Here is a 26,922-nt window from a genome sequence, read left to right as displayed (position 1 = left end):
TATCTCCGCTATAAAACAGGATAATAATGGTACCACTCCAAGTGGGTTTGAAGAAGATTAAGAGAGTTAATATGTATAAAGCCCTCAGAACAGTGCCTGACACAATAGTTCTCAATAGCTCTTAGTAGTAGTATTGTATTTGGAGTCTAACCAAATTTCAGGAGGTGAAAAGAATTACAATTTCTATTTTTCTTCAAATTATTGTTTAACAGACACTTCAATGAGTGGAAAATTTATCTGACTAAAATCAAGAAGAAAAGAGCACAAGCTGATTTTTACGTAGCTGCTGCTGGTCTAGCATTTAATTTAAAAATACAATAAACATTTTGGTCTGTGACTAGAAAGAGATGCCAAAGAGTTTCGGGTCTATTAATCCTGCTCTACCTGTCACTGGAGTACAAAGGGGTTCCAGACACCAAAAACCCAATAATTATATGAGATATACTAGAAGATCAACATGAGAAAACAAAGCCTGGAGAAGCTGGAAGAGAAACTGGGTAATTTTCTAGTTCCTTCTGAGTTATTAATAGATATTCTTAGAGCCACTTCACAGCAAAGCTTAAGACACTATGAATTTCTAGACTATCAAATTTACCCATATTTAAATAGAAGTTAAACACATATTCTGAAGCCAGACAGTGGTCATGGACTTCTTTAGATTAGAAACAGTTTCTAATGTAAATTGTCTCTTTCCTATAAACTAACTGTCTTTAGAGTAACAGTAATTGCTTTATCTGGCTTAAGGCAAAAAATCAAACTGTACAAGTCTTCAGGGAAGAAGAGGGAGCTGGCAAAATCAAACTGCTTAAGAGGATGAGAAAAACAGCTTCACATATGTTTCACATTTATGTAATGCAATAGAGGTCGGGCAGCTGATAAAGAGGAGAGATAAAATTACACCCAGACTGAGCACTATAAATAGTGAGTGAGGCGACAAATAAAAGGACACATTGTACATGAGTCAAAAGTAGAAGGGATTGTTAGATTAGTATTGGTCTCTTTCAATCACATAAATAATAGCACATTAACAAATATTTATTAAGTGTCTACTATGATCAATGAACCATGATACATGAACAAATACATTTTATGTGGGGTTATAAATTATAGGTTGTTTAGTCTAAAAAAATTATCTTAAACTGTCCTTTTAAAATTTCTAATGAAGTTTTCCTATCTGAAAATGGTCCAAAATAGGATTCAAATAAAGGATTCTCTAGAGATAAAGCAACCACGGTTGAGAACGTGGGAATGCTACTGAAGAGGCATTATGATGATGATTCCTTGTAGTCCTACCTGTATCTGTGCGTTTCGTTCCCATCCTGAATCGTATCTGCTTGCCCTGAAGGACCTCAGAAAGATGTTTTGCAGTCCAGTGTTGGGCTGGCCAATCAAAAACCATGTTACAGAAGATTGCAGGTTGTTGTAAAGACATTATAATTTCTTTCGCTTTCTCTGGTGTAAAAGGTTTGACATGTTTACCTAGGGAGAGAAATAAATAACTAAAAAGTTATTTCATATAATATGAAGAATAAATAGCTAATATCATTTCTATTATGGCAAATCTTTCTGTGTAATTGCACTTCATTTACTCTTCATTTATTACTGTTTACATAAATATTTGGCCTCAAAGAGCCATAATTCTTCAATGATTTTTCTCAAATATTAAATTGTAAATGTTGGAAAATATTTACAATCTTCAATGTCAAAAATGTTCCTTTAAAAAGGCTTTCCAAGTATTTATGTACATTTAAAAGATGCAATTTTTTGACAATATTATTTCCTAAATAGAGAATTATGTAAGAAATGCTGATGGAACCTACTCTTGAACAACTAGCGTTGCTGGACTCAGCAACAATTCTACTTGATATAGCACATGTTCATGCCAAAAAGACTACCACATTCACACAGCAGTGGATGGGGAGCGGGAGAGGGGATAATTTTATTGCAAGATTTAAAAAGATAAAATATGTGCTAGGGTGGATATCAGTGTTAATCCTTGATTCTGACTGCATCTATAAACTGTACAAGGGAATATGCACAAACTAACACTGTGACTTACTGAGGACTTCAATAAATTTCAATCACAGAATGTTAATCCAGGATAGGAGGGTAAAGATGAATATTTGTTAAATAAAAGAACGAGTGGGGACTTCCCTGGTGGCGCAGTGGTTAAGAATCCGCCTGCCAATGCAGAGGGTACAGGTTCGGGCCCTGGCCTGGGAAGATCCCACATGCCGCGGAGCAACTAAGCCCACAGTAGTGCGCCACAACTACTGAGCCTGCGTGCCTAGAGCCCGAGCTCTGAAACAAGAGAAGCCACCACAGTGAGAAGCCCGTGCACCAGAATGATGAGTAACCCCCTCTAGCCGCAACTAGAGAAAGCCTGCGCGCAGCAATGAAGACCCAACGCAGCCAAAAATAAATAAATAAATTTATAAAAATATATATTTAAAAAAAATTAAAGAACAAGTAAGTTTCTCTTTAAAGACATCTCAAGATGAAAGTTTGGGGGGAAAGTTGAAAAATGCTTCATACTCTGATCCCCAAAACATGAATTTATGATTCTCTAGTACAATCAGCTAAACCCTCTATTTCAGTTACCTAATCTGTAATTACACTTACTCAAAAAATTATGAAAAGCTCATGAATAATCCAAATTCCCCCTTCAACCAACCTTCTTCTAAACTTTCTGACAAAAGGAGGAGGGACGGAGAAGGACTCATCGAGGAACCTGAGTAATTTGGACTTGTCTGAATGTGAGGCTTGTTTTTAAAGAAAATGAAAATTTAGGTCAGTTTGGCCCTCCTTTCTCAGACAAGGACAAAACCTGCAAACCTCTCCTAAACCAGTGGCGAAAGCGAGCAGGCTCCAAGCCCTCAGCAGCTGACATCTGAGAACACTCTGGCCCCTTCTGGGTAGTCAGGGCTCTCATGTGAGGACATCAGTGTGGGTGCTTCAGGGGATGGGCAGGTGCCAGAGGTGGGGGCTACGTGGAGTAGGGAAGACAGAAGGCACTCTTAGGTCTCTATGTAAAAGAAGGCCCAAGTTTATCTTTAAGTGACCTTTACCTACTGAAGAGCCCTGTTAAGGAAAACAGGCTGTAACCAGGAATTGTTTAAAAAAGGTCTTAACCCGTGCCAGCCTATAAATGTAAGTACAGAGTTACCTAGATTTCAATGTACCAAGTCTTCCTGGACTTGGAGTGCCTGGATTCCCTGTGTATGAAAATGGACAAGCCACATTTTTTATTATATATTTTTAAAGTTTTGCTAGACCATGAAAAGCTACAATTCATTCATGATAATACCTGTTGCTTGTGACATATAAATTAGTACTACCCTTTGGGAAACAACTGGGAAAATGAAGCAAAAGTCTCAAAGAACCACCCATTAACCTAATAACTCATGTTAGAGGAATTTGCTTTTAACAAAATAATCATAAGCCACATACATATTCATTTATACTATATATATGTACACACATATGCATAAAATATCTATTACTATAATAAAAAACCTGAAAATATAAACAACCAAATGTCTCAAAAGTAGAAAAATAATTTACTAAATATTTCTCCCACAGTACAGTCCCCTGGTACATTCAATTCATTAACAATAAAAATGAGGGCTCTGTAGAAATGTGTGGAGCTGTAGGGACTGGAACTGACTCAGAGAGTTATTGCAACAGCCAAGCGAGAGGAGTGGTAATAAGGCCCTGAACAACAAAGGGTGGCAGTGAGGAAGGCAGAGATGGTAGAGATGGAGAAATACTAGGAGAACAACGTCAAAGACTATAACAACTGAAGAGATGCGGGGTAAGAGGCAGATGCAGCTGTAAGGAAGACTGAGGTTTCCAGACTTTGTGACTTGCCACGAGAGAAAGGTTAGGAGTGACATCTCCTTCTGTTGGGAAGATGAGAGTTTGGTTTTGATCATCATCATCATAACAATACCATCTATTTACTTGTATAAGGCTCTACTATTTGCCACACACTTTTATATACATTAAAATAAAAGTGCTCATTGGATCCTCTAAGAAGCCTGTAAAACACAGGTACAGAAGGTATTTTATTTCCACTATCCAAATGAAGAAATGGAAGTTCAGATGTCAAAGGTCAAAACACCAGTGATGATAGGACTATTGGTCAGGTTCCCTGATTCCAAGTCCAATGCTCTTCCTACTGCATAATCCTGCTTCCAGAGAATTAAAACTGTAGGACTTACACCAGCACTAAAAACAGAGAGACAGTATAACCCGAGAAGATAAGCTGGTGCAGGGAAGCTTTAGATGGATCCATAGACAATAAATCCACATGTGCTGTTGGGGAGAGAGGAATGTTCTGGTTTGTGCACATGTTTGTATGTGTGGTGGGGGGAGTAGTTAACACCTATAGTAGAGATTGCTAGTTGCCTACCTTACCCACTACTGCTTCCTTCTTCCTCACTAACAGAACTTTGGGCAATGGGAGCAGCTGAAAAATTACATTTCCCAGATTCCTTTGCAGATAGGAGTGGCCAGAGATATATCTGGAAGTTGCTGAGTCAGCCTTTCCCCCTTATCCTCCTCTCCTATATCCTGCCTGGAAAACAGACATCATGTTTAACCATCTCAACAGATAAAAGAAAGGTCCAGGAAATTGCAAACACTGGCTGAAAGAATGCAAAGATGTCCACCTTTGTGCCCCTGAACCAAAGCCAGCAAAATTCTATCCCCTGAACCCTTTCATATAAATACACTAACTCATAGTCAGGACTCTGTTATTAGTTCATAACTGGTATAGCACCTTGCCTTCTGAGGCTATGGTTTTCAAGGACAACCATATTCTCCCTAGAGAGTGCTCTGTGGCTTAGGCTGGATGAATCATGGCTGGTGTGACTCACTGTAACATTCTTTCAGTTCTACGGTTGTAAAATGTTCAAGCTTTGAACAGTTTGCTTCTAGAACTTTAAAGGGCAGAGAAAAACAGAGGCACCAGTTCTTTGGGGGTGACGATTTATTTATGCTGCTTATCTTAAATCAGAGCCAATAGATCACGTGGCTTTGAATGTTTTCAAAACAGTTCTCATATTTGTACACCTAAGCACGCGGGTATTAGTAACACAGGTAGTGTTTTGACAGAGGAGCTTCAAAGAAGTGAATAAATATTTTTTCCTCTAACATAACATTAAATTTTCTAAAAAAGTATTTAATGAACTGATCAAAAAATGCCAAACATCCCAAAGGTTATTTAATAGGAGACCCTAAAAACTAAAGTTTGCTGAGAAAGTACCAGGTCCAGTGATTGGAATATATTAAATGCTCAAACATTTGCTAAATGAATGAAAAGTGCTGTAAAGCGTATGCAGAGTAGATCAGTACGATGCTCACCATAACAGGAAATTAGCATATTTGAAGAATTTCAGGTCTATCAGTGAAATAAAACAATCAGCTGGTTGTGAGATAAAAGTAATTTGGGTTCTGATCATTTAATCAACAATGAACTGGGCTATTAAATTAACAAATTTAAGTGTTACAATTTTCTTTAAAGAAGAATACAATCTACACTGTATTAATTAAATAGCCTAGGGATGCACCCAGTCATTCCATGCCAGGGATATTTGCAAAGAGCTATAAAAATTCTGAAGCAACCTCAAAAGCCTTTAAAGAATAAATGTATTTAGGTCTAAACTTGCAGCAAGTAGCAATTTCTAACAGAAACTGCTGGAAAAAATGATTAGTGATCTAGGTGTCGCACAATAGTCTCTTCTCCCTCTAAATGTAGCATGTTATTCAGATGATTTATTACAGATTTGGTAACAATTCTTTGGAGATGGTGAAACACCATCAAAAAGCAATTTACTTTTTTCTCAGTTAATTTTTTCTTTAATTAGTGCAAAGGACAAGATAATTTGAAACTTAATTTCTCTGAATTTGCTAGCAATCTGGCTTCAGTCAATTAACATCTGGTTGGATTTGTATCTGAGATTTAGAATTTAAGACAAGAAATACCAAGTTTCCAGAATACACTCCTAATATTGATAGAATACAACAAAGACAGAGATCCTGAAATTGAAATTAACTCGCTTCTCATGTCAGGTATAATTTTAAGAACTATTAATTTTAAATTTAATAGTTTTATATTTTATTAAAACATTTTCAGAAGGTGAGATCAGAGTAAGCCTCAAATTACAATGCAGAGACTCACCACAGTGATACGGTATGAACAAAAAATTGGGTCCTAGCATTGGGAGCTAATTTATTTCTAAATATATACAGGTAAGCCTATGATGGCCTTCATCAATCTGATGACTACTGTATATACACACAAGGGTCATCTACCATCTGGAATGGTAGATATCAGCGTAAAAAATAATGAACATTTAGACCAGGTCAGAAAAACGCTGATGGAATTATGCAAGTACTACTTAACAAAATGACTGTGCTCAGACTGAAGACCGAATGGTAAAACTTACGCCAAAGATGATTTTAATTTTATAGTCACTATTTTAAAATGTCAATACGAACTAAGAAAATTCTGCTGCTGCTGAACTGTCATAAACCCTTTGAATTTCAAGATCTAGAAGGTGGTGCTGACGAAGAAACCACGAAGTGTTGAGGCTGTGTTGACATGACCTTGCCAATACCAATGCTCGGTGTGGTAGTGAACACCCAACCAGGTTCAGGCTGGGGACCGGAGACAGTTACATGCTGGACATTTACCATCCTCTTCTTCCCATCTTCTTACACTTGTAACTCTTGCCCAGTTAACCCAGAAAATTGTCTTCTCCTCCTCACTTTAATCCATTTATGAACCAGAAAATGACTCACAGCGCTTGTAAGTTCCTAAACCTAAAGCAAGAAAAGTAAATCTATATTTTAAGTGAAGTTAATACTCGAAAGATTGGTGCCTCAAAGACTGGAGCTCTTTAAAATGCTTCGAAGTACCTTCAAAATTTCTACCAAAATGTTTCCATTTCTTCAGCCTCCACTAAGTAAATTTTCCGTAATTCAGAATAAACTGGTTATTTCATCTCTTTTCATCAAAAATATTCAACAGAAGAGTCTTGAAGAGGTATGTGGACACTGACATTCATAGTAGCACTATTCATAATAGCTAAAAGGTGGAAGCAACCCAAACATCCATTGACAGATGAAGGGATAAACAAAATGTTTATACACGCAGTGGAATATTATTCAGCCTTTAAATGGATGGAAATACTGTCACATGCTACAACATGGATGAAACTTGAGAACATTTTGCTACGTGTAAAAAGCCAGCTGCAGAAAGACAAATATGGTATTATTCTACTTACATGAGATACTAAAATAGTCAAATTCAAACAGAAAGTAGAGAGAAAAGGGGAGTTATTTCCTAGGTACAGAGTTTCAGATGTGCAAGACAAAAAGGATCTGGAGATCTGTTTCACATTAATATGAATACACTTACTACTGAACAGTACTCTTGAAAATGGTTAGATGATAAATTTTATGTTTTTTTGTCACAATTTTAAAAAATACTGAACAGTTCTGCTCAGTAATTACTGAAAAATTAAAAAATTATTTATTAAAAAATTATTTATTTATTTTTGACTTAAAAACTTTATTTATTTAAAAAATTTATTTATTTTATTTACTTTTTGGCTGCATTGTGTCTTCATTGCTGTGCGCAGGCTTTCTCTAGTTGCAGTGATTGGGAACCACTCTTCGTTGGGGTGCACAGGCTTCTCACTGCGGTGGCTTCTCTTGTTGCGGAGCACGGCTCTAGGGGCGTGGGCTTCAGTAGTTGTGGCACGTGGGCTCAGTAGTTCTGGCTTGTGGGCTCTAGAACACAGGCTCAGTAGTTGTGGCACACGGGTTTAGCTGCTCCGCAGAATGTGGGATCTTCCTGGACCAGGGCTCGAACCCCTATCCTCTGCATTGGCAGGTGGATTCTTAACCACTGTGCCACCAGGGAACCTCTATCTTGTAATAACTTTTAATGGAGTATAATCTGTTAAAATGCTGAATCATGTTGTACACCTGAAACTAATATAATATTATATATCAACTATACTTCAATTTAAAAAATTAATCAGAAAAAAATTTTAAACTATCAAAGCCCAGTGGAAACAAATACAGTCTCAGTCTGAAAGACAGATTCAAAGTATTGATTTTTAATTTCACTGAAACGCTTCAACCAATGTATGATCCTAGAAGTAACATCTCACATTCAGAATTTGAGCTGATTCTTAACAGTAAGTAGTTTCATTTTTGTTTAAGTCCCTTTTCGTAAGAGTGGTTTTGGGTTTAAAACAAAATTAGGGGGAAGTACAGAAAGTTCCCATATACCCCCTCCCCTCATACATACATGGCCTCCGCATTATCAACATTACTCACCAGAATGGTACATTTTTCACCAAAGATGAACCTAAACTGGCACATCATAATCACCCAATGTCCACAGTGTATCTTAGGGTTTACTCTTGGTGTTGCGCAGTCTATGGATTTGAAAAGTATAATGACATATATCCAACACTACAATATCCTACGAAGTATTTTCACTGTCCCCCAAATCCTCTGTGCTCTGCTTACTCATGTTTGTTTTTAATAATTTCCAAGCTGTGTTACTTCAGACAAAAAAAATAACACATCCTTGTGGTACACATACATACAATGGAATTTTATTCAGCCATAAAAAAAAGAGAAATTTTGCTATTTGCAACAACCTGGATGGATCTATTGGGTATTATGCCAAGTCAGACAGAGAAAGATAAATACCATATGATTTTACTTAATGTGGAATCAAAACAAACAAACAAGCAAACAAAACAAAAACAGACTCATAGACACAGCACAAACAGGTGGTTTTGCCAGAGGGGAGGAAGGTGTGAGTGGGGGAGAAAAGGTGAAGGAGAGATTAAGAGGTACAAACCTCCAGTTATGAAATAAATAAGCCATGACAACGATATAATATACAGCATAAGGAACATGGTCAATAATTTTGCAATAACTTTGTATGGGGCAGGTGGTTACTAGTCTTATTGTGGTGATCATTTCATAATGCACGCAAATGTCAAATCACTATGTAATATATGTGAAAATAACATATTGTACGTCAACTATACTTCAGTTAAAAAAAAAAAATCACATCCTTGGAAGCAAACCTGTTACTTTGATATCCATAGAGCTTAGCATAGAGCTTGGCATAAACTAACACCAAATAAATGTTTTCTGAATTCACAGCTCATTTTTAACAATGCATAAAACTTTACTAAGATTAACCATTTGTTTTCTCCACCTTTGTAAAATGAACTATTGAGCATGCTCACGGCAGTCTCAAAACAAAGGGATCAGTTCCACGATTTCACGCTCACCTCCACTGGTTCCCTCTCCAACTCCCGATTTCACGCTCACCTCCACTGGTTCCCTCTCCAACTCCCGATCACACTATTTGCCACTAATTGACTCCTAATCACCCCTGTCCCAACAGCAACTTGACAAAGCTTCTGCACTCTCAAATCCCCAATACCTCTCTCCACTCCCTCACTCAGGGTGGTGCCTTACCCTGTTCTTCTGAGAAAAGTGAAACCCACAACTTCCTTCTTCACTTCAAGGTTCTGGTTCACCCTGCTCCTCTCTGGTCTCCAAGGACATAATCTTCCTCCTTTCAGCTGTGTACCCTGCACATTCCACTCCAGTAGCACCAGTCTGTCTTCTCGCTTTTTTCCCCACCCTCTGCCCTCTATGTGCCTTGGGCTTTTCTCCACTCACTTCCACTCCTGGCCTCTCCTTGCCAGAAACAACTTCTTCCATTCATTTCCATATTCAAACTACAGTTGTCCCTCAGCATCCGAGGGGGACCGGTTCCAGGACCCCTGAATATACCAGAACTCTTGAGCGCTCAAGTCCTTTAGAGTGGGCCTGTGGGACCTGAGGCTGTGTGCAGAGTGAGGACTGTACACCAAACCTTCAAATTACTCTCAGAAGCACAGACCAATCCAATTTGTATTCGTTCTTTCTCCTCTCACACCCAAAGCATGTAATGTGTGTAATATTTACAGCCCATCTAACTGCCTCCTGCCATGAGAATGTGTATTATACTACAAGTCTTTTAATCTGTGTTCTTTTCCCCAAAAGTATATTTATAGGGTATTTTAGAGCAAGAACTGTCTTTAACCTCACTGTACAAGAGTCTCTGTTCACAGTGTACATTCAAATATTTTTTGATAATGGAGTGGTAATAAGTTTGCTCAAAAAATTAACTTTTCTATGACCCCCACAATATTCATTACTATACTAAACAAAGTGAAACTTTCACGTGCATTTATTTAATGTATGTATTTTTCTTACCCTTTATTCACATAAGCCTTATCTGATTTAAAGCAAAGTCTTCTCTTCCAGTAGGATTTTGCCCATTTAACTTACTTTGTAATGGTAATAAGTAGTCACCCCAAAGTGGTTTTTCTAGGGAGGATGACCGTTTAAAATGGGGTTGAAAGTTCCACAGATAGGATTTGGAGAATCCTTTAATACAAAAATTTGAAGTCACCTGCAAAAATGTGTACACATGCTATATTGTTCAGGGGAGCAAATCCATACTTTCATCAGTTTTCCTTAAGACTTCAAGATTAAGGATCACCAGTTTCCTCAAAAAGTTAAATATGGAATTACCACATAGCCCAACAATTCCACTCTTAGATATATGTCCAAGAAAAGCTGAATACATATGTTCCTACAGAAACTTGTAAACAAATGTCCATAGCAGCATTCTTCATAGCAGCCCCAAAGTGGAAACCCAATGCCCACTGATGAATGGATACACAAAATATGGCATATCCATACTACAGAATATTACTCAGTCACAGAAAGTAGTGAAGCACTGGTACATGTTACAACATAGATGAACCTTGAAAACATTATGCTGTGTGAAAGAAACCAGACACAAAAGGCCACATATTGTATGATTCCATTCACATGAAATGCCCAGAACAGGCAAATTCATAGAGACAGAGTAGATTAGTGATTGCCAGGGGATGGAGAGAGGATGAATGGGGAGTGACTGCTAATGGGAAGCAGGTTTCTTTTTGGTGTGATGAAAATGTTCTGGAATTATAGTAGTGATGGCTGCACAACTTTGTGAACATACTAAAAAACATTTTAAAAGGGTGAATTTATGGTATTTGAATAAAGAATAAACACCTCCTCTTCCCCGGCTACATGCTTAACATCTTCTTTTGCATCATCCTCCCAAACCTAAATGCTATGCATTCACATTAAAACTCAACAGTGCTCCCAACCACCTCCTTCTTCTTCAGGTTCCTAATTTACATGTAGTTTCTCAGGCTGAAAAATTTCACAGATATTTCCAATTTCTTTTCTCTCAGTTTCAACATCAGTCAGTCACCAATGCCAGCACTCTTTATTAACAATAAAGATAGTTACCATTATTGAATATGTAATTCCTGCCAGACATTTATGCTAGATGATCTACAAGTATCTTTAATTTTCACAATAGTTACGCACTTTAGAGAGGAGGATGCTGTGGCTAAGGTGTTTAAGTACCTTGTCCTTCAGTCTTTCTTCCTCCAAGCTATCCTCCACCCTTCAGCCGCAGTGATCTTCCTAAAACCAAATCTTATTGTGTTACTCCCCCATTACTCCCCCACCTAAAGCTCCTCAAAGGCTTCACACTGTCAGACTCCTTAACTTGGTATAAGGTGCCCTTCAGGATCCCTGTCTCTTACATTCCTTACACCAACTTCTTTCAGTTCCTGGACTATGCCATGCTCTTTCTCCTCCTGCCTCTGGACTTGGCACGGGGTTCTCTTATTCATTCACTCAACAAATAAGTATTAAGTGCCCCCTAGGCGCCTGACATTGTATTTGCTGCTTGGGCAAACACTGTAAATAACACAGATATATGTTCTGCCCTCAAGGTACTTAAGGTCTAAGGGAAGAAACGATAATAAACAAGTAATTACAGATTGTGATAAGTGAAATGAAGGAAGCAGGATGCCGTATTATAAAACATCTAGGGTTAAGGGTCGGGGAAAACTTCGATGACAGTTTTAGATAGCTTAATCTGGTAAGGTCTCAGGTGGTGACATACCTTAAAATCTGAAGACTGAGAAGTCAGTTATATGAAAAGCAGGTAAGAGCAGAGGGGGTGATGAATGACAAGAGATGCTCCTGGAGACATCAGCAGAACCCAGACCGAGGATTTTTGTAGGCCGTGGTTAGGAGTTTGGATTTTAACTTAAGTTCTTAGTGCAATGGATTTCACTGAAGAATTTTGAGTAAGAGAGTGTCACTTTTTGCCACTGAATGGAGAAGGGATTGGAGGGGCACAAGAAAGGAAATGGGGACACATGGCCTGAAGATACAGTAGTAGTTTAGGTGAGAAATGTGGATGATGTTGACAAAGGTGTGATAGAGAAGGAGGAAAAAAGTAGACAGATTAGATGCAGAGTTGACCTGACGTGCAAAGTCATCAGCTAGAAGTGAGGAAGAGATGAAGAGAGGATATAAAGAGTTTGGGGAATTGTCATTGGGGAAAGAAAGTAAGGTTACTATAGAAACAGAGGATCAGAAAGATCTCAGGCCCATACTGAGTGAATACTCAAGAGGTTGACCATTTTCATTTTATAATGTCATCAATTTGCCCAGGACTTTTTCAGTGTGCACTACTAACAGTATTCACGTTACCAGGCATTAGTCATTCTTTTTCCTTTCCAGGCCCCTCTACTCAACCGGGAAAAGGCATTGTTATATACAATCAAAAGTCTCTGGATCCCATGGCAGTACCCAGAACAGTGCCAGGCATGGTGCAATCATTCAATAAATGCTAACAGGGATCTCAGGCTCACCGGCCTTCAAACTTCATCCGTTCTCTAAATCAGGATTCCACTGAAATCATACTCCTGTTCACAAAAGTCCCAGATATCTCCACTTATCTCAAGGGTGGTTCAATCCACTGTAACAGTCACAACACCCTCATGTGTGAAACAGCACTGGCAGGATGTAGGGATACTGGACCTATAGATGATCAAAAATCAGGGTGCTACAATTTGAAAAAAGCCACGTTCAGTAGAAAGCAAATAGTTTTCCTCATAGCATACTGCAGGGCCGAAGGGACAAAAGGCCACATGAGAGGTGCCAAGAGTCACTTGGCACAGCGTTGTACTCACGGTCTGAGTTCTGCCTAGCACCTACCTTCTTCCTCTCCAGATTCAGAGTCCTCATTAGTGAACGCCCCGGAGTCTGCTGCCATGGAGATCACTACACGGGCTCCACCCGAACCCAAAAGTGAAGTGGAGCGGGAGCCGGGTCAGAAAGAAGCCAAAACCCGGGGTCTGAAGCCGCAGCACAGGAAAGAGTCGCAGCGGCTGCTACCGGGCTCTTCCGGAAGCGGCACGCGCGGGAAAGTCACGTGACGGGCACTGGGCGGGGCCACGCGGTTTATTTTGATTCTTGAGTGGTGGAAATGTAAGCACGTGGCCGCGGTTGTGGTGCTGTTTACTTTCCCCAGACCGTAATCGTCTTCCGGTGTAGACTTTTCTTGGCTTCTTTTCTGGTTTTCCTCAAGTCCTTCCTTTTCGCCTTGGCGCTTTCTTCCTCCCAACAGTATTGGAGTTTTAGGGAATGGTTTGCTCTTTTGTGGGGCTCGGAACATTGGAAAGTGGCTCTGCGTTTGCGTACTCTGCAGTCGCTCTTAGCCTTGGATATCAGGAGAGCTCACGCTTCTCTTCCCGTTCTGTTCCCGACTCTTGCCCTTCTGGCAGCAAAATGATCCACCTGGCTTTCGTGGCTGCCGGGCAATGTGAACCTTAGGGACATGTTCTTTAATTGAGTTGCCTGTGACTCATTTCCCGACCAAAACAAGCCAAATCGCTTGACTTAGGTTTTCAAGGACACTAACCGACAGCTGTCAGGCTTTTGGATTTGTATATCAAAATAACCGGTTGCTTGGTCAAGAGATCGACAACCTCCACTCTTCTCGTTTACTCTTCGTGTAGTCAAAATTATAATAACTGGAGATGAATCTAGGTCATTTGGGGGCAAAAATCTTTCAGCTTTAATCAAAATATCTTTATTGCTCTTCTGTTAATAACAGGCAAAAGAGTAGAAAGAGATCTATATCGTATATATACATGAATGAAATTGACTCGTTTTTAATTTCCTCATTGGGTATGTAAAGCACACAAAAAATGGCTGATTAAACAGGGCTGTACTTACTGTACATAAAAAACAAATGATTTTCATGCGGCAATCCTCTGGGTTCCCTACTACGCCTAAATCTTATCCTATCTCCCTCTCTAATTTATGAAGTTATAAACGCAACAGAAACGAGAATAAACCCAATGTAGAAGCAAGCAATATATGCCTTAAGTGACTGGAGATCTCCGAGTTGTTTATTAGGCACAGGACGTAAACTTGTACACTTCCCCCAGCAATACCGGGTTCCTAGCCCAGGCTCCTGTACTACAGCCCCTCCGGGAGTTTCCTTTTCCTGGGGCTCAGCGGCGCTCCTCCCTGCCTTCCCAATTCCTCCCGATCCCCGCTCTGGGACACTGGCTCCACTCCCTCTTTCGCCGAGGTTTTCTCTCCACCGCCCGGCGAGAGGCTAGCCCGGCTCCCGCACCCCAGCCCCCTCCTCGCCCGTCTCACCTGCCCCGCCTCCCGGACCGGGGCCGGCTCGCGCGGCGCAGGCGCAGCAACGCGGCCACGAGGCCGAGGGCCACCAAAGCAACCTCGGTCTCCACCTTCTCTGACAGTATCCGCGCTGGGCAGCGGCCCCGCGGGCCGCGCGTCGTAATGGGCTCGGGCTGGAGCAGCGAGGAGGAGCGGCAACCGCTGCTGGGACCCGGGCTCGGGCCTGCGCCGGGGGCTGCTTGGAGAAGCAGGGGGGAGGAGGCGGCGGCGGCGGCGGCGGCGCTGCCCGCGGCAGTCCCGAGTCCCGGGAGGGTGTACGGGCGCCGCTGGCTCGTGCTGCTGCTCTTTTCGCTGCTGGGGTTCGTGCAGGGCCTGGTCTGGAACACCTGGGGCCCCATCCAGAACTCGGCGCGCCAGGCCTACGGCTTCTCTAGCTGGGACATCGCGCTCCTCGTGCTCTGGGGGCCCATCGGCTTCATGCCCTGCTTCGCGTTCATGTGGCTCCTGGACAAGAGAGGTGAGGGGGTCCCGGGAGCGCCGGCTAGCGATGTCACTCCTGGGGAGCCGCCTCCCTCGGCTTCGTTTTAGGGGTTGTGTGAGGTGACCGAATGTTGCTGGCATTCCATTCCTGACTAGGAACACTCTGTCCCCAAAGAGACAAATGAGGGAAGGCTTCTTTGTAGATACTATGTTTTCATCAAGGCCAATTATGCAACAGCAGGGATTAAGCGAGCTCTAAATGTTCAAGTTTTTGCATATTTGGACATCAGAGCATCCCCGTGCACGTGCTATGTGTGTTTTTTACACCTGACAAAAATGACTGATGCTTTGACTTCAAAGGGATTTGGGGATTTTGAGGGTGAAGGGTCAGAAAATAGACTGATGATGCTCAGATACAGGGAAGTAATGAGCTGGCTTTGCATAATAGATGACTCAAGCCCAGGAAGAGCTGGTTGGGGAACTCGGATCTGACGCTTTGGTTTCTGGAAAATGGTTCTTGAAAATGGTGCACAGCAGCTTTAAAGTGTGTGTATGTGACTAGGTGCAAGTGTCAGTTGAGATTTTTAACTCTCAGATGAAGCTTGCAGATGAATGAAGACTCTCTTTTCATAGAGAATACTCTGGACAGACATCTCACTTTACCACTTGCCAGTATGATTCTGTGAGGAGAAAAAAAGGTCACAGGATTGAATGATTAGGCATAGAATTACACCACACAAGTATGGATAAATGATTCATGATCAATGTGATGTAACTGCTAAAAAGTGCAGGACAGTTTTAGGCACAGAAGTGTAGTATCTAAAACAAGAGAAATAGTTTGAAATGCTCTATTCTAGTGTTCAGTTCTGAGCGTTAATTTTTAGAAGGCCATGGGCAAACTGGAGAGCTTTAAAAGTTGTGTGACAAGAATGTAAAGGATGTAAAAATCATAATGTGTCAGATGAAGGGAATTGGGTGTGCCAAGCTTCAAAAAGAAACTTGAGGCAGAATATAAATATGTGAAGACCAAGTAAATGAGGAATTAGGCTTAATGTGCATAGTTCTAGAAGGAAGAACTAAACTGAGTGAAGTTACAAAGGGCTGTAACTCAAAGGGATACAGGGAAGAACCTTCTAACAATGAAAGTGTCCAGCCCTGGAAGGTGTGGAACTTCCAGGTAGAGCAAGTACTTAGGCAGAGATATGTGCTAGATGCTGAGGAAGGGTTTCTTGTACTGAATGGAGGTTTTCTTTGTTTGGATTTGTTTGTTTTTAAACTAAATTTAGACTTTATTTGGATTTCACCAGTTTTTCCACTAGTGTCTTTTTTTTTTCCTGTTCCAAGATTCAGTCGAGGGTCCCAAATTTTGCATTTAGTTGTTATTTCTTGTTAATCTCCTTCAATCTGTGACAGTTCCTCTGTCATTCCTTACAAGGTTGGATAACTTAAGGGGAAATGCTATTTTATTGTTTCCTTTTATTAACTTTTTATCAGGAGCATTTTTCAATATTATTCCCTAAATTTAGCCAGCCTTGTTTTTATGGTACAAAAATGTTAATTTTGTCCTTTTTATTATAATTATATCTACTATCCATGCCCAGATAAATTAGGAACTACCTATTCTCTTTATAAAATAAGTTACTTTAGGAGTTCTTTCAGAGTTTCTATGACTATATGGTGAATTCTATTTTATGTTTTCTGTTAGTTACAGCAACAAAAAATAAATTTAAAATTCTCTCACTTAGGAAGTGTTTTCCTCTTCAGTAGGAGAAAGCCATTTTCCTTCCATATGTTGGCTGTCCTGCTGCCTATGTCCTATTTGCATACATAAAAGTAAGTTCCTGGTATCCCTGGGTACTAAAGTATCTTTCTCCCTAGAGGATAGGTCTGGTCTTCCTGCTGCCATGGGTCCACCCAACTTAGTAGAAGACCAGTTATCTTTCTGAAATTGGTTTTGTACCCTCTCAGTCCTTTTCATTTTCTAGGAAGGAGATAAAAGGGGACTACCTAGTGAGATAATAGGAGACCAAAAGTGAGTGTGCCCTAGAAGCTTAGTGAAGAAAATTTGAACAAGGAGATGAGGAGATCCAGGCAAAAACAACAATAAAATTAAATATTTAGTGTGTCAGATGGTGATAAATGTTTTAGAGGAAACTGAAACAAGGCAAGAGAGAAAGGGGATGTGATTGGGTGATACTCTCTCTAGACTGTCAGGGAAGGACTTACTGATAATGTGTGTTTGAGCAGAGACCTGAGAGGAAAAGGAAACATACCTTGTAAATTCTGGACAGGACTGTTTTGGACAAAGACAAAGGTCTTAAACTTGTTTGGCATATTCGAGAAAGAGCAATGAGGCCTCTGTGGCTGAGTTGAGCCATAAGGGAAACCACAGTAGAAGGTGAGGCCAGAGAGGTGCTGAGAGGCTGAAATCAGGGCCTCCTGGGTCACTGTAAGGACGCTGGCCTGAAGGAGTGAGGAGGGCTCACTCCACTGGAAGGTTTGAGCAGAAGAGTAAAATGATGACTCTGCTATTGTCTTGAGAACAAGAGCCAGAGCAGGGAGACTGGTTGGGAGGCTGTTGGAACAGCTGAGATGGGGCTGATGCTGACTTCCAACTGGGGTGATAGTAGTGAAGGATTTGAGTATTGTTGATGGATAGGCAGAGGTGGAGTGTGAGAAAAGGGGAAGATTTAAGATGTTTCTCAACTTCTTTAGCATTAGTAATTGGGAGAACCAAGCTGCAGTTTACTGAGATGTAGAATATTGTGGAAGGAGCATTTGGGGGTAGCCGGCATGCAGATCAGGAATTTGAAATGCCTATTAGATATAGGACAAGCTAAACTGTCAGTTTATTCCCTGAGCAATAAATTTGGGATTTGTCAACATATAATGGTATTTAGAGTCTTGGAGCTGAGTGAGATCACCTGTGGAGAGGGATCTTGCTTCAGAAGACTGAGCCCAGGGGCATTCCAACATTCAGAGCTTGGGAAGATAAGGAAGAACCAGCTAGTGAGGACTGAGAGTAGAGCCTTGGGTTTAGCAACATGGAAATCTTTGGTATCCTTTCAAAGAATAGTCTCACTGGAGTGGTGGGAGTGAGTTCACGAGTGTAGACATTATGTCAAACACACTGTAAGGGGCAGCAGAGAAATGAGGGAGTAGCCAGGGGGAATGTGGCTACTGAGAAAGTATTTTTAAGGATAAGAGAGAAAGAAAAAAAAAAGAGAGAGAAAAAAAGATAAGAGATACTAAAGCGTATCTCTGGAATGCAGTATCCTAATGGATCCAGTAGAAAGGGAGAAATTGACAATGCTGTCGGGAAGGGGAAGAACTGCTGTAGCCATGCCCTTGACTAAGCAAAATGGGATACAGTCCTCCAGAGTACAAGTAGACAGGTTGGCCTTAGATAGAAGTGTCGACAGCTAATTCTTCAGTAGCAACAGAAGAAAACGTAGAGTGTATAGATATGGATGCACATGGTGGGTGGTAGGAGCTTGTGGGAGTTATCTTTGTTTACAGTTCTCAGAAAATAGAAAGCAAAATTACCACCTGACAGTGAGGATAGGAGAACAATTCTTGGAAGATTGAGGAGACACGATAAGTTGTAGTACTAGTTCCTAGGAAAGGAGAGAACACACGGACTAGAAAATTGTAGTGGGATTGTCAGGCAGCTCAGAGGGCCTGCTTTAAGTGTCTGGGCATTAATTTCAAGTGAGACCAATCAGCATGGCCGTTTGTTTTCCTCCAGCCTGTTCTGTTGGGCAAGCACAGGCATGGGCAGAGTTGGCAGAGAGAGAGATCACCAGGGTTGCGGTTTGCCAGGTGTGTAGGACTAAGAGAGTGCAGGCCAGGAGTAGAGGATTATGTAGAGAGTGATATAACAGTGGACCGTGGAATCTAAACTGGTTAAAGAAGAAAAGGAAACACCTGAGGTAGATAAGAAAAAGTAGAAGGCTCCAAAATCGTCATTCCCAATCGATGAAGAATTTAGAGTACTAGAAGGAATGAGTGGGAAGGAGAGGAGGTCATGGTTGAAGAATGGGACGCTTGAAATTGGGATTATGTCGTGGACGCAATTAGGGTAAAGATAAGGTCAGAGTATAACAAAGAGAGTGGACAACCGAGGTAGGGTAGAGGGCATGATTGTGGAATAAGAAGTCAGGGGACTGAGAGGGCAGGATATTGAAAGGATCATATCTGGTTTGAAATCACCAGATTCATGAAAGAAGTAGTGTCCTCAGGAGTAATAACGGAGCCAAAACAGTTTCAAGCCATGAGGGCGAATGACGTGGAGGCAGGTATGTGGTGGTCTGCAGACAGCTGCAGCAGGGAGTGGTGAGTATGACAGTCAGATAGAATTGGATCAAAGGCTGTTCTGGCCATGATGGATGAACAGGAACTGGATTTATCCTTCCATCTTAAACAACTAAAAACAGAAAAAATCAAAGTATACGAAACAGTGGTTTTCAGACATTGGACAAAAGGTAGAGGTTGGTGATCCTTACGATTACTTCACACAGAGATCTATAGTTCAAACAGAGCCCCACAGTTTTCCCAAGTCGACGAGACAGTTGAGAAGTCTTAAGAGGCCACCATAGCTAGAATTTTTAGGGTAGAGTACCAGAGAGGAAAAGGGTTCGCAGAGAGAGAGTTCTAGATCTGCAGGGAGTTCCTCTTGAGTCTTCAGCTGGGCACTGATTAGCAGTTACACATGAAGAAACTACTTAAGTCTGAGAAAAGGACTACGAAAAAGGAACAGGCAGAAAAATTCTCGCAGTTCACATAAGGCTGGGAATTGTTCACATTCCCAATAGCCAGAATGGGAAAACCTCATAATACATAGGAAGTTTGGTTGAATACTCAGAAGGGTGTTGCCTCGGCAGTAAAGACAAACAGAGCTCTAAACTAAAGGCTTCTCTGGTTCCACCTAATAAAGCTTAAAAGTACTGCTTGAACAGATTAAAAATAACTGTATCCCAGAACATTGTTCAAAAATATTTAAAGGAGTTGAAAAACAAAAATCCATCACCCAACAAAATTCAGAATTCCTGACATCTAAATCAGAAATTACCAAACGTGCAAAGAAGGAGGAAAACACAACACATAAAGAGGAGAAAAAGCAATCAGTAGAACAGACCAAGAAATGGCACAGATGATAGAATTAATAGACAGGGACATCAAAACAGCTACTGTGAATAAATATACTACATATATTCAAGAAGACAGAACAAAGCATGTTAAGGAGAGACATGGAAGACATAAAAAGTCCAACATTAAATTTCTGGAGATGAAAATGTAGTCTGTGTATGAGACCAAAAAAATACACTGGACAGGATTTAAGAGCAGATTAGACATTGTAGAAGAAAAGATTAGCAAACTTGAAGATGTAGTAATAAATACTATCCAAAGTGGAACACAGGAAAAAAACCAAAAAAACCACAGGTATCAGGGAGCAGGACAGTTTTAAGTGGCCTAATATACATATTAGAGTTCCAGATGAGAAGAGATTGGTAAAGGGAGAGTGCATGGATTGAGATAAAATGGGGAGGAAAAATTGAAGAAATAATGGCAGAAAAATTTCCACATTTGATTATATCCATAAACCCAGAAATCTAAGAAATTCAAGAATCCAGTTTGAGGAAACAGCATGAAGAAAAAAACCACACCAAGCAAATCTCAGCGTGCATAACACTACAGCAAGGCACCTCGTAATCATAGTGCTTAAACCAGAGGAAATCAAGGCATGGAGAGAAGCCTGGGAGCTTTAGTGAGGAGGGAGTAACAATGATCTGGAAGGGGCTGGGGAAGCACTGTCCTCAGGGAAGAGGTTTCAGAGTAGTAAAAAGGTGAAGACAGTGAAGAGCTTGAAAATATAGGGATTCTACTGATCCGCTGATTCTGAGCGCTCCAGGAGTCACAGTGGAAAGATCTGGGGAGTTGAGGCGCTGGCAGAGATGAGGTCAGATTTGGGTATGCATGAAGCCCTGTTGGGACGAGGATGACCTGTGAATCTTGGGTCTCTTGTGACCAATGTGAACAGGAAAAGCAGGCATGATGTGGTTAGTCCTCCTGGTGTCCAAGGCAGATCGGGGACGCCAGGCTGTAGCTGTTGAGGGTAGGGACAGGTGGTCTTGCCAGGCGCAAGCAGAGCTTCACTCCAGCTGATGGAAGTGTGGGGCCTGGGAAGGGTGATTTTAGCAGATCAAACTCATTTCCATGCATCTGCTACACGTAGTTTGTGTGGTGGGGTGTTTTTTTGCTTTTGGGTTTTTTTTTTTTTGCCATCATGTTTTTAGGCACCGATTGTAGAGACTCTTTTCCTGTACCCAATAGGTTCTTGGCATAAGGAGTTATCTCATCCATTGGAAGGCGGCTTCCTGCAGAGTCTGGATGCCATATTTGAGTAGAATTTATTTTTATTTTCAATCATGTTTGGTTTTCTGAAATTATTCCCATACCTTTCATCAGATGGTTTTTGCACTCACATCCTAGTACTGTAATCACTTGGGATCTATTTATATGAAGGTCCTAGATGTCTCATAAGCATATTTTCCTGGGGTCTCCTCATACCTCTCCTTCCCAAAGTCAGTTGTTATCTTTTTGATTACATGGAACTGCAGAGTCCTGCCTTGTCAAAATCCAAATGAGATCAAGAAAGCATTCTATTCAAAACTGAGCAGCAGCTGAGGTGGATTAAGTAATACTTGGCAACAATTAAAAGTAAGCAAGCCACAAGTTGTACCTGCAAGGTTGCTTTATAATAATCAGCTTTTCACAACTTTTTTATTCTTAAAAGTTTATATTAGCTGTTATATTGTCATATGTTTGATAAAAGTCATAATTGAGTAAAATAGTGTGCTAGCTTTCAGCAGTTGTAATATGGAACCTAGTTATTTGGACCGTAGGGCCATAAACAGGGTCCCACTGCCCACTTGGTGGCTGTTTACCTTAATTACAAACCAAATATTAGAAAAAAATAAACATCATGTAGAATGTAAGCCTTATAATCCCAAATCTATAAAATTTTTATCTCATAGGGCACCCAGTATAACCTTATAAGAGCAACGTTTTGCAAGTTTAGGATATTTATGACCATGAATGTTCTTTTTATTAATTACACTCTATTTCCTGTGGCTATAATGTGGTTTTAAAATCTGTGTTCTGTTAGTAGACACAGTAAATGAGCAGTATGTATGCATTACTTGTTCCTGAGAAGCACAGTTTTCTACCGGATTACTTCTGCCAAATTATATTAATCATATTCAGATCATATAAAGCTCAGTTCATATCACAAATTACCCTCAGTGTAGCGTGTGTGTGCCTGATCTGAATCTCAAGTTTATTTTCCTTGCTGTGTTTAATCTGCATAATTATAGTTTTGTTGACTTCCAATTTCCTTCAAGCAGAGAAGCCCTTTGAAAACCAAACATTTAACCATCTCCCCTTGCCAAAAAAAAGAAAGATCTGAAAAAAAAAAAAGAGAACATTTGCATTAAATAGTTTAAGTCTATTCACTGTGAAATGGTTTCAAGGAGGTGCTGAGTTTGGGAAAAATTGTAAGAAATGTTGCCACCTTTGCCACATACTCAGTGTAAGCCACCTCTGTGACTGCTACAAGCAGTAAGGCAGCATTGATTTAGTAATAGAAAAATGCAGCATTCCAACAGCAGGAAGATGTAGTCCTGTTATATTATTCTGCCATAGATAGACTATTGTGTCTATTTTTGGTTACCTTAGTTTTTTTTCACATTCTATTTTTAATTTTTTAATTTTTTAAAAAATCTTTATTGGAGTATAATTGCTTTACCATGGTGTGTTAGTTTCTGCTTTATAACAAAGTGAATCAGCTATACATACACATACATCCCCATATCCCCTCCCTCTTGCGTCTCCCTTCACCCTCCACCCTCCCTATCCCACCCCGCTAGGTGGACACAAAGCACGAAGCTGATCTCCCTGTGCCATGTGGCTGCTTCCCACTAGCTATCTATTTTACACGTGGTTACCCTGTTTTTATATTTTATATTCTCTTTTGCCCTGTTATCCATGTAACCGACCATTGATGCATGTTTTCAAAATAATTGATTGTATTTGGAATACAAAGCTATCTGATCCACATTATCTAAAACCCTAAACCATGCTTTTTTTTTTTAACAGCATCATTCTATAAGTTGAAAGCCATCCAATGAATCAAGAAAAATTAAAAGACTATTATTGTATTAATAATCAGAGGGTTCTAATGGACCATCTCCTAAGACCCTATAACAAACTTGTTCTCATTATAAGATAAAAGAAGTAATTGGCCACTTGTCATTTTTTGAGAAACTTTAAAGCATTCTATCATCTGAAAAAACTTTTCAGGGGCAGTTTAGAATTTTTTAATTAACAGTTTGCATTCGAAAATTAGAAATTTTATATTTGAGATATAAAACTAAAATACCTTATCTTTTAAAATTATTTTCTATATTTTTTATTGTTATATCTGAACAAAGCATTCTAGCCATTCATTTTGAAAAACCGGAGTTAATAGAACTTTTTCCTCTATCCTCGATGTGATCATTCAAGTTTTCTATTAAAGTTAGAATCATTTCATTTTCAGCATGAGAGGTTTTTTTTCCCCATATTGGGAGTTATAGAGAAAAGTTGTATTAGAATATAATACTAGTATGACTGAGTAAAAAATCTTTGTTCTTAACATTGACTTACTTGAAAAGAAAATAGAAAATAATCCAGATATTTTTGTTTCCTTTTAGGTCTTCGGATAACTGTGCTTCTGACATCTTTCCTTATGGTTTTGGGAACTGGTCTAAGATGCATACCTATATCAGACTTAATGCTTAAAAGAAGGTAAATCATATAAATAACAAAATTTTTTCTCCACATTTTTCTCTTTTGTTATGAGTATATTATATATGTTTGGTTATAAGCTGTTAATAAACAGTTCCATTTTTTAGATCAGTAGAGGGTCATATTTATAGTAGCATTTTTTTTTCCTGACATGATTAATTCAGTGGGCATTTATTAGTTGTCATGTGGAAGACACTATACTAGTTGTTGTGTAAATAAATAGAGAACAAGTTAATCTTCACACTATCTGGGAGCTATAGCCATGGGAAAATAATAGTATAACATAAGGAAGAATAATGTAGTTAATGCCATAGAAGATTTATAAAATTGCCCCAAGAGACTAAGGTAAGTTTTGGCTGAGGATCTTAAAAGGAAGGGCTCATGAAGAAGGTGATAATTAAAGTAAGCATTGAAGGATAAGTAGAATTTTGATAACTATAGTTAGGGGAATGATATTCCAGGGTAGAGGAACAACAGAAACAAAGGCACAGAGGCAGGTAAGCACAGGCCTCTTCCAGGATGGGTAGGTAGCTTCATTTCTGTACAGCAGCATTTCTGTACCTGGGGTCCATGGATTTATTCTCAGGGGCTGCAGGATATATGAAGATTTAAAAAATTTTGTTTTCCTTTTGGTTATGATATTAAAAGATTTTTTAATCAATAATAATCTGTAATTAAAAGACATTTTTATTTTATTTAATTATCAGTTTCCTAGTGTTTATTAAACTGGGATCCTTGGATTTGACCTTAAGAGCCATTGAGAAAATTTTTCCCCTTAAAAAGGAGCATAAATTACTCAAGTTTGGGAGACCCTGGTATACAGAATAAGACATAAGAATGGAATATAAAGAGATGAGTTTAGAAAAGGATATCCTGAATGTGAAGGATATTGATGCCATCCTGTAGAACTGCAGTTTATCACTGGACAGTTGGGAGCCACTTAGGTTCTTAATCTGAGCAGCAATAGGATCAGATGTATATGAGGTAAACTATTGATTTGAAGTCTGTAGGATTGATTACAGAGGGTTGAGAGTGCCAGCAGGAGGCCTGGAAAGATGCAGTGAGAGCCCAAGCTGGAGTCATTGTTTTGTTTTATTTCTTTATTCATTTATTAGTTCATTTATTTGACAAAATTCACTGAGCCCCTCCTGTGTGCCAAGCTCTCTTCTGCACATGGGGAATATAGCAGAAAACACAATAGAAAAATCTGTACCTTGTGGAGTTTACATTCCAGTTGGGGAGACTGGCAATAAACTAGATAAATAAGTTAAATATATAGTATGTGCTATGGAAAGAAAAATAAAATAGGAAAGAAGGATTTGAAATGTCAGTGGAAGGATGGTGAAATTTCAGAAAGAATGGGCAAAAAAACTCTTACTGGGAAGATACCTTTTGGGGAGAAAGCTTGAAGGAATGAATGGACAATGCATTATGTAAGGGACAAGCATTTCAGGCAGAGAGAAGAGCAAATATAAAGGGTGGGAAGGGAAGAGCACACCTGGCAGGGAGACTGGTAGGGCTGGAGCCGCTGAACCAGAGACTTCATGAGAAGAGTGGTAGGAAATTAGACTAGCGCAGTAATGGGTGGTGGCGGGAGTGTGAGACCAGGTCCTTCAAGACCTCATAAGGGGGCTTCCCTGGTGGCGCAGTGGTTGAGAGTCTGCCTGCCAATGCAGGGGACATGGGTTCGTGCCCCAGTACCGGGAAGATCCCACATGTCGTGGAGCAGCTGGGCCTGTGAGCCATGGCCGCTGAGCCTGCACGCAAGGAGCCTGTGCTCCGCAACAGGAGAGGCCACAACAGTGAGAGGCCCACGTACCGAAAAAAAAAAAAAAAAAAAAGACCTCATAATGACTTCACCTTTTTCTGAGCTAGGAAATCATTAGCAGCTTTGAGCTGAGGAGAACCATGGTCACAGGCTGCTTTACTGAGAATAGACTGATGTTGAAGGTCTAGGGCAAGAGTGAGGAGACCAGGTAGGGAACCAGTAAAATAAACAAGGTGAGAGATGATGGTGGCTTGAGCCATAGTTATGGCAGTGGTGGTGGTGAGAAGTGGTCAAATTCTGATTATATTTTGAAGGATTTGCCAGTGGGTTGAATAAAGGGAATAAGAGAAAGTGAGGAGTCCAGAGTGACTCCCTTGCCCTGGGAAGTTGTAGGAATGGAAAGGATAGCACAGATGTGAGAGAGAACATGAGAGAAAGATATCAGAGGTGATATGATTGAGGTTGCACTCTGGAGACTCTGAAATTGTTGATTCCATTAACGGAGACATGGGGCAGAGGAGGAGGAAGGAATGGATTTTAGGTATAAGATGTTGACTTTCATTTGGAACAGAATTTTTCACTTCAAAATAAATGCTGTTCCTTTACAAATTTTCAAAATACGTTATCTTTCCAGAAAATTTAGAGTACATGTGTTTCATATTTTAAAAGGCAGATAGCAGAATCATTTGAGTTCCTGTGGAACATTGGTCTTCATTTCCTATCCTTCTGAGTGAGGTTTTTAACAGATGAGTTTCATTGTGTTTGAGATGTTCTTAATTTTTCAAATATCCAGTTTTTCTTTAAGCATCTACAGTCTTTAATTACAGATTTCAATGTAAGCTTAAATTCAACAATACATTCTTTAAAAATGCCTACTGGTATTTTTGTTAGCTTTTCTTCTGTTTGGGCCATCCATTCTATTGCTTCTCTCTAATCTTACATCCCTTCATATCCTTTTCAGATATAAAATTATAGGAATAATAAAGAGTTGACTCTGTTGGTAGAGAAAATGGTATGAAAAATAGAGCTCATAAAGAAATGTAAACAAAGATAGGAAAGGAAAGAAAGAGAAATAAAATAAAGAGTTACGAGAGGGCTTCCCTGGTGGCGCAGTGGTTGGGAGTCCGCCTGCCGATGCAGGAGGCACGGGTTCGTGCCCTGTTCCGGGAGGATCCCATATGCCGCGGAGCGGCTGGGGCCGCGAGCCACGGGCGCGG

General features: G+C 40.0%; 2 protein-coding genes across 2 annotated transcripts in view; one reads left to right on the top strand and one right to left on the bottom strand.

Annotated features, from left to right (window-relative positions):
* Nucleotides 1–13,228, bottom strand: part of HSPBAP1 (HSPB1 associated protein 1) — a 55,666-nt gene extending 42,438 nt beyond the window's left edge. The window contains 2 exon segments of the mRNA XM_007449700.1: nucleotides 1,294–1,479; nucleotides 13,171–13,228. Coding sequence (XP_007449762.1) covers nucleotides 1,294–1,479; nucleotides 13,171–13,228 — 244 coding nt within the window.
* Nucleotides 13,229–14,752: 1,524 nt separating this feature from the next.
* The window catches only part of SLC49A4 (solute carrier family 49 member 4), a 96,086-nt gene continuing 83,916 nt past the window's right edge, over nucleotides 14,753–26,922 (top strand). Inside the window, exons 1-2 of the mRNA XM_007449699.1 lie at nucleotides 14,753–15,127; nucleotides 23,844–23,937. Of these exons, the coding sequence (XP_007449761.1) occupies nucleotides 14,773–15,127; nucleotides 23,844–23,937 (449 nt within the window). The 5' untranslated portion in view covers nucleotides 14,753–14,772. The remainder of the gene's footprint in view (nucleotides 15,128–23,843; nucleotides 23,938–26,922) is intronic.

The sequence above is a fragment of the Lipotes vexillifer genome, unplaced genomic scaffold (genome assembly GCF_000442215.2).
Source record: "Lipotes vexillifer unplaced genomic scaffold, Lipotes_vexillifer_v1.1 scaffold1378, whole genome shotgun sequence".
Taxonomy (NCBI): Eukaryota; Metazoa; Chordata; class Mammalia; order Artiodactyla; family Lipotidae; genus Lipotes; species Lipotes vexillifer.
Note: the sequence above shows the minus strand (reverse complement) of the source record. Positions and strands in the feature narration are given on the sequence as shown.